This window comes from Dipodomys ordii, unplaced genomic scaffold (genome assembly GCF_000151885.1).
Source record: "Dipodomys ordii isolate 6190 unplaced genomic scaffold, Dord_2.0 Scaffold195, whole genome shotgun sequence".
NCBI classification, from domain to species: domain Eukaryota; kingdom Metazoa; phylum Chordata; class Mammalia; order Rodentia; family Heteromyidae; genus Dipodomys; species Dipodomys ordii.
The window spans coordinates 3,225,156-3,237,003 of NW_012267411.1; the positions used below are offsets into that span (position 1 = coordinate 3,225,156).

Sequence of the window (11,848 nt, forward strand, 5' to 3'; positions counted from 1 at the left end):
AAAAAGGAAAGAGGGTTAACAGTGCTCCATAGAAAATGTACTCATTACTTATGTAACTAGAACGCCTATGTACAGTATCTTTACAATAAAAAGAAGGAAAAGAAAAAGGAGTCTCATGGAATTTCCTGCATGGGTTGGCTTCAACCTGACCCTCAAATCTTAGCCTTCTGAGTAGGATTATGGGCATCAGACACTGGCGCCTGTGTGATTTAGGTTTTTACATGAAGCATCAGTATTATTCCTCATGTTGATCTCTGAACAAATTGATTCATTAAATAAATAACCCATTCACTTGAAAAATTTGGCAAATAAGAATTATAATATAACCTTTTGTATTCCTTCCTTGGAAATTATGTGACTATATTGCATATCAGAAGCAAATTGTAAACTGAAAAATATACATACTTGTAATTTCCTTCTGTGTTTGGGTCATTCTGACTTGTAATAATGGCTTACTGTGGATAATTTCTTTTTAGTTGATGATTCCTGCTATTCCAGTAGCTTAGAATCTATTTGGGTTGAGAGAGTATCTACTTAATGAATATCAGTATCTTCAAACAATAGCTATATTTCAGCTTACTCTTATTCTCAGATGGAGACTCTGAAGAGCAATAAAGAAGTTGTCTCAAAGTCATGTAGCATGTAAGTGGCAGCTTACCATGTTCAAATGCTGGTCTTTCTTATTGCAGACTAGGTTTTAGTCCGATTCCACAGTACAATGCATAATTTATAAATGCTTTGGGAAGACCATTTTACTAGGAGTTTAGTTGAGATGAGAATATCACATGGCCTTTTAAAATCATAATAACAAAGGTTATTTTAAGAACTAGATATGGCAATCCCTAATGAATTTTCATTGAGGGATTTAGACAACTTTTTCAAATGGCAGATTAAAGCAGCCCAAAATGATTTTATAATTACTTACTTAATAGAGGCTCTTGTTAACAGGCTTATTTTGGAGATCTATGTGTCTTCCAAGAATATAAGTACTTATTACAAACTTGTTTGAGAAATTGAGTCTTTCCCCGGAAGAGTGAACAATGAGTATATTTTCTGAACTCTTCAGAAAAATTATTGTTAATTATGGAAAATTAAGAGCAAGTAGTACAAGCATGGTAATTATCAGCATTGCAGACTTTCCTCAAAAAGAGAGCTAAAAGTTATATAACATAATAATTATGCAAATAAATAAGGCCTGTCATCATAAACCATATCTCTATTCTTAAAAGAAAAATATGGGTTAATAATTGGAGGACCTGACTCTAGAATCATTTAATTTTTAATTACTAGGCTTTAAGTAGTTTTCAGTATATCAAAATAGATATAGAGCTCATATGTATTATAATACATATGTTTCTGTAGAAATCAAAGCTATAATTCTGTAGAGAAACCACCAGGAATTATTTCATAGCTCTAAATATGTTCAAAGTAGGCCTGACATCATTGACAACACACCCTGCCTTAGACAAAGTAGGCTTGTTTTTGCTGGACATCTCATCCCTTTCTGTAAGATAAGATTCTAATATACAGGCTTACTTACCATCCATGCACCTACTATATGGCAGAGTACACTTGTATTAAAATGTCTCTGAGAAATTTAAAGGTGTGCAAAGAAGGTAATATACAGGTAATCATCTCTCAACATATATATATGTCTTGTGACAAACCACCCTACAATGGTTTGGCTGTCAAAATCATCCAGTGTTCTTGTGTAAAGTAGAGAATTGAATTGAGAAGTTAGGGGACGGTTTGAGGACATGTAACAAAGCAGCAATCCACTGATTAGAAGTTGAGGGTCTCAAAAAACTGTTAGAGCTGGGTGCCTGTGGCTCATGCCTGTAATCCTAGCTACTCAGGATGCTGAGATCTGAGGATCCCAGTTCAAAGCCAGCCCAGGCAGGAAAGTCCATGATACTAAGTGGTGCTGTGGCTCAAGAGGTAGAGTGCTTGCCTTGAGCTAAAGAACTGAGGGAAAGTGCCCAGGCCCAGAGTTCAAACCCCATGACAGACCAAAAAAAAAACCCAAAAACAAAAAAGAAAACTGTTGGAGACAGGTCAAGAGATGATATTTTTAAAGACAACAACAATGAAGTTGCTGGTTGTGTGACCTAGGTTCAATTAGAAACAAATATGAAGCACATTATTCCTAAAGGAGGTAAAGTCAAAGAGCTATAGGCTGAGGGATCGGACCAGAGAGTGTACGCTAGAGAAAATAGGACTTTAAAAACCAGGCACTGAAAGCAGGCTTCTCCCTCTCCAAAGAGATCGAAAACTACCATCAATCTTTGAACCAAGCTAGTGAAAATTGGATGTAATGCTTAAAGCAGGATTCAACACTTGGACTGTAGATTTGAATTTTGACTTCATCTCTAGTTATGTGACATTAGTAAATCATCAATAGCTCCATGTTCCTGAAAACTGGGAAGAATAGTACCTACCCGAGTGCTCAGTATCCTTGAGATGATTCCTGTAGAACTCAAAGACAGTACTCATAGAAATATTACAGTTTAATTAAAAGTAAATACTGTAATAACCACATTGTTATTATTGTTATTCCTTACTTCTGCAATTTCCAAGAAAAACACTTGAGGTGATTGCATTGAGAACATGATGTGCAATGCTCTTCAACCAGCTTTTCATTGCTGAGCCCTTTTTCAAATATATCGAGAACATTCAAAGCCTAAGTTCTGTAGTAGAATGGATCGGTATCTGGAGCACTCTCTACCTTTCCTTCTTGTGACTTCCAAGATGGCATCATGTGGATCCTGCACTCAAGGCAAAGAATCCAAGCCTGAGAACCTCAGACCTTAAATCGGGTTCAGTCTTCCTTTAACAGGAACACACAGCAACACACAGCAGGTTAATGTCTCTGCTGGCCTCAGGTTCTGATCCTTATTCTGTTGACAGACCAGTGGTTTTTAAAATCAACTCCTCAAATCCTTAAGTGTTCCAGTGAAATTCTTCCTATCACCAGGAAGATGTGGAGAATGGTTTTATCAAGCATGTTGGGTGAGGAGAGGGGAAACCCCACTTTAAAAGCCAGGGTGTAGGTCAGAAACGGAGCAGTGGCTTGAGTGGTAGAGTGCTAGCCGTGAGCACAAAAGCATGGGGACAGCACCCAGGCACACACACCTCCACACAAAAAAAGCTAGGGTGCCTGTTTTCTGTCTTGGAATTCCTTATTTGGTTGACAATTAGTACTGCTGTTAAAGAAATTTTGACGAGAAAACCAAAGCTTCTTCTTTCAATAATTCTTATATTTCCTCAGGAATTTATGAAATTTGTACATTGAGACAAAGTGGAAGCAGTAAACTTATAGATGATAGCAAGAAATGTAAATCTGAAAAAAAAGTAAGTAATAGGAAAACAGTGAGGATTAATCACAAGGTACCAGGTACTGACTAAAATGTTTTGATATATTTGAAACTGCAGTAACGTGAGACCACATTGGGAGTATCTTATCTCCACACATTATCTTAACTTGTTCATGGGAAACACAGAATAGTACAATGCTAGCTAAATTTGTGGACAAGAAACATTGTTATAGAAATATGGGATACTGACAATCAGAAGATAACTAGAACAGACAATTTTAAAACTATGCTGTAGGAAGGTTTTTGTTTTGGTTTGGTTTTGGTTTTTTTGGTTAGCAATTTCTGAAAAGATGTCCCTTTCCAAAGCAAATTAAAACTACACCTGTCATCGATGTGTTTCTATAATAAATATATGTAATCTCAGATGCATTTAGCTTAATTGGTTTGAAGAATGTATTTGGGTAAATAAAGTTACTGTGTTCCTTACAGTCAGAAAACCTATAGTGATAATGACTGTAGGAGAAGTTTATGACTTGGATTGATGAAGCTTTCTGAAAGCAAAGGGAATTCCATAAATATATAACTCCACACAGCACCATGTAGTATCTGCTTTTATATAATTTTGGTAAGGATTAATATGCAACAACAAAGGCTTGACTGAAGGCTACTGTATGATTTTTCTAATTGCATCTCCTTTCAAAACTGTCACTATTACACCATTGTGTGTGCATGTGTGTATGTGTGTGTGTATTAACTAAAGTAGCTTTTCCAGTTTTACTGCTGAAATATGTTAGCTTAAAGAATCCTTGCTTATTAACATTTCAGCATGGATTCGTATATCAGATAATTTTGGGAGGATGGGAAACAAGATTTATGCATTAACACATAGACATGAAGACATGAAGACCAAGAGTGGGGAATATTGGAAGCCAACTGATCCTTGTGAGCCCAGCAAATGATGACGAGTTGAACAACAGGCGTTCTACTCTAGAAGCAAAATGCAGAGGTCAAACTTTGACCTCTCCTGAGCTAAAACAATGAGTTGTACATGATCTATTTGCAGTGGATGATGGCTGAATCAAACTATTTTCTGTCTTATGGTGATTTTTAACAAGTAAAATAAAGATTTATTGCTAATATGTTTTTAGTTAGTAAGGACATTTTGCAGGGGCTGTTTTTTGAAAAAATGAAGTTCCTTAAAACATTCTTTTTCTGTTCTAAATTTATGTCAGTAGTACAAATTTTCATCAGAAGAATTATTTTTAAAGAAAAAACCTTTATATATAAAGGATAAATAATTCTTCCTTCAGTAAGACATTTCCTATTATAGCTATGGAATAACAATCTGCTGCAAGGATATTGTTTGCTTTTTTTCAGCACTCCATGTGCACAGCTCTGATTAGAGGAGGTAAAAGATGCACATCTCCTTCAAGTGGTGAATTCAACTGGGGCGGAGAGAGTGAACGTTGTATTTTATTCTGACAGATTTTGTTATTATGAAAGCTATGAATAGCCTTCATTCTTTTTTGGAAAATATCTTTTAAAAAATGCAAGTCTTTGTCTCACCTCTCTGGGGCTCTGGTGACTTGATTTCAGAGGAGAAAGTACCTTAAGCATGTCTATATCAAGTATGAGTATCATTACTCCACAAAACATCTTATATCAACATTTCCTGGAAAGAAATAATGATCGATCCAAGTGCATTGATTTAAGTCTTCATTTGCATCATTGTTTAAATTCTTCCATTTTTTTGTATTATTTTAAATCTTTTTTCTTTAATTTATATTTTATTGTAAAGGTAATGTAGAGAGGGATTACAGTTGCATAAGCCAGATTATGAGTACATTTCTTTTTTAACAATGTCACCTTTTCTTCATTTTCTCCTACTTTTTCCCCTTCTTATCCTCTCCCCCTCAAGTTGTTAAGTTAATTTATTTTTAATATTTATTGTTATTGTAAAGGTGATGTACGGAGGCGTTACAGTTACATAAGTCAGGTAATGAGTACATTCCTTTTTGAAGTGTCATGCCTTCCCTCCGTTTTTCCCAGTTTTTCCCTCCCATCCCCACCAACAAGCTGTATGATTCATTTTCAACAACTGTCTAGTGGTACAGTATCACTGCTGCATGTGTTTCTTTTTAAATATTTTAAAATTTATTTTTATTGTAAAGGGTCATGTACAGATGGGTTATAGTTACATAAGTAATGAGTACATAGGTACACAGGTACATAGGTAATGAGAACATTTCTTTTTGTACAGTCTCAACCTTCCTTCATTTTCTCTCAAATTTTCCCTCTCCTCCCCAAGTTGTATGGTTCATTTTCAACATGAAGTCTAGTATCACTGCTCCATTTGTTCATCCATTGTTGCACCCTTTCTGTGCTCCTCTTACATTTCCCCAAACAGATAAACTTACAAAAAAAAGGCAAAAAAGTACAGGAAACAAAAAGAACAACAAGAAAAAAACCCTCTTGTTTCCATTTCTTGGAGTTTATTTCAATAAATATTATGTGTTCATAATAAATTTTATGTGATCATATGCACTTTGCTATTGAGCCTTTGTGATCCTCTTCTAAGAATATCCCCTTTGATCTCACTGTGTGTTGAATGTCTACAGACCTGTGTAATTATCATGTCCCAGTGCATTTATTTTTTGTCTTTTGCATGCAGTGTGCCTATTTGTGGATTTATAGACACATTCTAGTACCACAAGTGAGGGAAACCATGTAGCCTATGTTTCTTGGGTCTGGCTTACTTCTCTTAATATAATTTTTTCCAAGTCTTTCCATTTCCTTACAAATGGTATAGTATCATTCTTTCTGATGGATGAGTAAAATTCCATTGTGTATATTTACCACATTTTCTTGATTCATTCATCCACTGAGGGGCATCTGAGTTGTTTCCACATTTTGGCTGGGGTAAATAATACTGCAATGAACATGGTTGTGGTCTATTGGGTAAATGCCCAGTAGTGGAATTGCTGTGTCATAAGGAAGCTCTATGTTTAGTCTTTTGAGGAACCTCCACACTGCTTAGGGATTTTAATTTAACTTGTAACATTATGAGCACAATGAAATGCAATCTTGAAAACAAGATCTTATCTACAGAGTAACTAGAGGGTAAGAAGGGGATGGGGAAAGAAGTGGGAGGAGTGACACTGATCAAGATACAATTGTAATGACAACCTGATTTCCAGAATTGAAACCTCTCTATATAACTATTTAATAATAATACATATTTTAAAAAATCATATCTTCACATTAAAACTTAAGAATGGTTTTAAATTTAACTCTTATTTTTAAAAGACACTAATATCAAACATACTAGAATATCTGACATAAACTTTTCTTTTTTATTTCCAGGGCTACAGCAACACATAGAGGCCAGGTTATTTTCAAAGATGCATTAGCCCAGCAGTTGTGTGAACAAGGAGGTAAGAGTCATATTTGACTTGTTTATGTTGAATATGTCCAAATTGTTTGTAGTAGATCCTATGATTAATGTACTAAGGAAGCATTTCATTACTACTATTTGATCATGATATTTAGAACGTAGAATTATTGACCAGTTCATACCCCTAATATTTATTTGCTAAAAGTTCAACAGGCTTCTGAAAATTCTAAATGTGAGCAAAACAAATAATGAGAAAATGTACTCTGATTTTAAATTTTTTCTAATGAGTCCATTGTAGTTGTACCAGAATACTACTGAAACGCTACAAGAATGTGTTCTGCTTAACTTACCATATAAATGTATTACCAACTTAAATGTTTCAAATACTTGAATCCTCAAATCACAGAATAGGACCAAATATTTGAATCCTCGTAAATCTTTTTCTAGATGATAAAAATGTTCACAGTACTGTATAGCAGTAAACATGAATATCCTTAAAAATGAATAATGTCAGGAAAAATGTTTAAAATGAACATTTATCATTGCCTAATACATAATTTGTTTGAACCTTTAAATTTTCTAGTCTTTTCTATTATACATGAATTATTGGGGTGAGTTTTTTAAAATAAAATTTAAAGCCTAAGAAAACTCAGTATGAAAAAGACTCAATAAGTGAGAAAAAATTGTCTTATGCAGTAGTATTACACATGAACCTGATTTACATGATGATAGATGTAGATATTATTAAAAATTCTGTACATCCCAGGACCAAAAAGAAAACATTGAACTCTTCAACAGCACCATATCCACTGAAATCACATCAGTTTAACCAAGATAAGGTTGAAAGAATACTAACAAGAAAGGTGTTGCCTGCTATCTGGAAATAATAAGGAACATAATTGGTGCTATACACTATCTTTATTTTTGACCCTATTTTTAATTAAAACAATATTTCTCAAATAACATAACACACTAAATTAACATGTAAATGATTTTCTGAGCATTAGATAAGGAATATCTAATGTGTTTATTAGAGAGAAAATGGCTGTTACTATATATCAGAGAACAGTGCCTTTCAATATTCGGTAGGTTTGTGGATTCTAATTAAACCATTCAAACAAAACAAATAGCTTGGGAACAGCTGATATTATAAGATTGTATTACAGGCTAAACATATTGAAAAAGTGAAGCTATTAGAAAACATACAAGGGAAGCCTTAAGTAGCTGTGACCTTGACCTGTTTTCTCGAGAGACCTTCATTGAAAGACTTCATTCTGTACATTGTACATCTAGCATCTGTAAAACTTCTTCTTTGACTCACAGTGCTGAATATAGGCATAGAAATGAACCACCCATTTTTTATTCTTGAGGATTTCAGGCTATGATGGAAATGGAAGACCCATGGGTCACAGCAGTAGCTAAATTTGCCTGGTGGCCTTAGGAAACAACTCCTAGGGAGCTATTCTAAAGGTCTGAATGGTTTAAGAAAAAAAAAAAAAGAAAGGGTAAACAAAGTTATGAGGCCAGAACTAAGAGGACAGCAGTTCCAGGCTAGCCCAGGAAAAAAGTTAGTGAGAATGTAATCCTACCTACTCAGGAGGCTGAGATGCAAGGATTGTGGTTTGAAGCCAGCCCAGGCAGGAAAAGTCCATGAGACTCTTATTTCCAATAAAATACCCAGAAAAAGCTGGAAGTGGCGCTGTAGCTCAAGTGGTAGAGTACTAGCCTTTTTCAAAAGGGCCTCAGGGATAGTGCTTAGGCCCAGAGTTCAAGCCCCAGGACCAGCAAACAAAACAAAACAAAACAAAAAAAAAAAAACAATATATGTCTGGGACAAGAAGAAAAGGTCAAAAGCTATCTATATATGACTAGATAAGATGATGTTAAGCGAAATGAACCCCCAAGATAGGGACACAAGTGTTTTTTTTTCTTTCTTGCTATTGTTTTTAATGTATTTATAATGTACTATGTGATATTTTTTGTTTCTTTGTATGTTCCTCCCCCACGATATAACCCCTGTTTTCACTGTATTTGATGTCGGTGCCCTGCTTCAATAGGGATACAGGTCGACCCATTGTAACAATGAGATGTACAAGACAGCATGTTGAAAATGAACTTCACAGTTTAGGTGGGGAGGGGGAGTGTAGTTGTGGAGGTGTGGGGGAAGGGATGGTACGGGAAAAACAAAGGAGGAGGCAACAATGCTTGATAGGAAATGTACTCATTACCTTGCTCATATAACTGTACAGTATTTTTACAATAAAAATGTATTAAAATAAAAGAAAAAAAGAAAAAAATAAGCTTAACATGGTATGGTGTCGCATCCTTACAATCTAACCTACTTAGGGGGTAGAGGTAGAAAAATTGTGGCCAGAGATCAATAGGACAAAATATCAGACCTTCTCTAAAAAAGCAAACAAAAATCAATTAATTAAAACAACAACAACAAACACAAAACGTGGGACATTGCTCAGGGGAAAGAGTCATTGCCTAGTAACTGTGAAGTCCATGAGTTCAGTTCCCAGTACTGCCAAAATAAAAATTAAGAAAAAAAAGACGAAAGAGGAAATTTCAATATCTCCTCCCCTATTCTGCTGATCCACCTTGCATCAGGCTGCACCACCTTCTTTGGGAATTTCTGAGGAACATCCTCCCTGATTACTCCACTCCCCCTTTCTCAATCCCTATACAGAGCTGTCATAATGAGCTTTCTAAAGTGGAAAGAAAAATCTATCATTTCTCTACATAAAATCTTTCAAGCTCGCCCTCAGGAACAATAAGTTTGTCATCAAAGTAATCACACCTACAAGGAAAAGCCTTCACCATCTGACTTAACTTTGCATCCTCCTTCTCATTTTTTGTCATCCTCTTAATTCTGTCTAAAAACTCCCTGAATGAAGCTCACTCTACCAGTCACTCATTGTTATTTGAATTGCTTGGAGTCTGCTTTGCCTGGACTAATCTTTTGTGTTTTTTGTTCTGACTTGATGGTGTTTTCAGACCTGTTAGACATCATCTTTTCTTATTAGCTAGGAGAAGAGGATACTTGCTGGATACATTGTGACTTGTACAATCTTAAAATTGTGTCTTTGTTCAGACCCAATTATGAAATGGCCTTGCTTTGGTCTCTATCCATCCTGGTTGCACAGTGGCCTTGTCTGAGGCTGATGTTCAGTGAGATTAGTTTTGTTTGGCAGGAGTACATTAAGGCTCAGCTGGGAGCCAGACCAACTGCTGTATATCGGGGGCTACTTTTCTTGTGGCCAAGGAGAGAAAGCCAGTAAGAAGTCATTTGCTTTCGGACTTCAGGCTTTACAAGGACTTTAGAATCATAGAGAAGTGAGTGGAGCTATCTGCCTGTATCTATCTGTATGACCTTACACTGTCCACATGCTGGCACGGAATAAGCTGGCATAGAGGTGAGGCCCAGTAAATCACAAAAGGAACAGATCTTGCTGAAGCAAATGATTAAGCAAGGTTAGCTGGTATGAAAGAGCATAAACTGTCTGGTGTGGTGGGAATGTGAATGCTCCATTTCTCCCCTCAAATTTATCAGAATTCTCTAAATTTTACAGTAAACATGTGGTTTGGATTATAAGGGTGTTCTACTCTTTGTTTTTCCATATTGGGGACTGAACTCAGGGCTTCTAATTTGCTAGGCAAGTGCTCTATTACTTGAGCCATGCCCCCTTTTGCTTTAGTTTGTATTTCTGGTATATTTTTCCTTTAACTAGGGGCTAGAACCACATTGTTATTCTCCTATCTATACTCCTGCATAGGTGCAATTACAAACATGTGCCACAAAGCCTGAATTGTTTTGATTGTTCTGGCTAGAACAATCTCAAGTTGTAATCTACTCATCTCCACCTCCCTGGAAACTGGAGTTGCATGTGTTTACTATCACCATGTGCCTGGCTTTAAGGTTCTACATTTGAAGAAGGGTGGGCAATTCTGCTGGGCAGGTGGAATCAATTGCTTCTCCAGAGCCAAAGGGAAATTCTAAACTGTGACATCCTCCCTCCTCCACCATATGAAGGCTTACCTGACTTTTTCTGTGGTGCTGAGGATGAAGCTCAGGGTCTTGCACATGTACCACTACCACTAAGGTACATCCCCAACCCACACCCTGCCTGACTCTTGAAATGGCCTATCTGTGTTGTATCATACTTATGTGTTCAAAGGCTTGTTTCCCTTATGTGAGAGCTTTATGGGAAGAATTTTTCATAATCCTTAATATGTAATACTTAGCCCAAAGGATATACTCAATAAATGTTTATATTGAGGTATTTATTTGAGTTGAATATTATTTCCCTTCCTGAAAAAAAAATCGTTTTCCTTGAGTGTTCATTATGAACATTAGAAGACATAGTTTTTAAAAAAATATTATGAAAACACCATACAGAGGAATTACAATTACATGGGCAAGATAATGAGTACATTTCTTTGTTTGTTTGTTTGGTTGGTTGGTTGGTCGTGGGGCTTGAACTCTGGGCCTGAGCGCTGTCCCTCAGCTCTTCAGCTCAAGGCTAGCACTCTACCACTTGAGCCACAGCACCACTTCCGGCTTGTTTTTCTTTTTGCTTATGTGGTACTGAAAAATCGAACCCAGGGCCTCATGCATGCAAGGCAAGTGCTCTACCACTGAGCCATCTTCCCAGCCCTGTAAAGTTCATTTTTCGACATAACAACTTGTACATCTCATTGCTGCAATGGGTCCACCTGTATCCTTATTTAAATGATTTGTTTTTTGCCCTTCCCCTCCTCCAAATTATACCAACATCAAATACAGTGAAAGCAGGGGTTATATTGTGGGGGAGGGAAATACAAAGCAACAAAGAAATCATCTTATAAATATGTTAGAAACAATCACATGAAAATAAAAAACATTTGAATACTTGCGGTTCATTTCACGTAACATCAACATATCTGACCTTTTCTGCTTATCTCAGACATATACCAGTTATTGTAAATAAAGGAAACCATGGGGCCTGTGTTTCTTTGGGCCTGGCTTACTTCACTTAGTATAATTTTTCCAAGTCTTTCTATTTCCTAACAAATGGGGCAATGTCATTCTTTCTGATGGAGGCATAGAATTCCATTGTGTATATATACCACATTTTCTTGATCCATTCATCTACTG

General features: G+C 36.1%; 1 protein-coding gene across 1 annotated transcript in view; it reads left to right on the plus strand.

Annotated features, from left to right (window-relative positions):
- The window catches only part of Reln (reelin), a 323,527-nt gene that overhangs the window by 46,992 nt on the left and 264,687 nt on the right, over positions 1 to 11,848 (plus strand). The window contains exon 3 of the mRNA XM_013034723.1: positions 6,678 to 6,748. Within this exon, the coding sequence (XP_012890177.1) occupies positions 6,678 to 6,748 (71 nt within the window). The remainder of the gene's footprint in view (positions 1 to 6,677; positions 6,749 to 11,848) is intronic.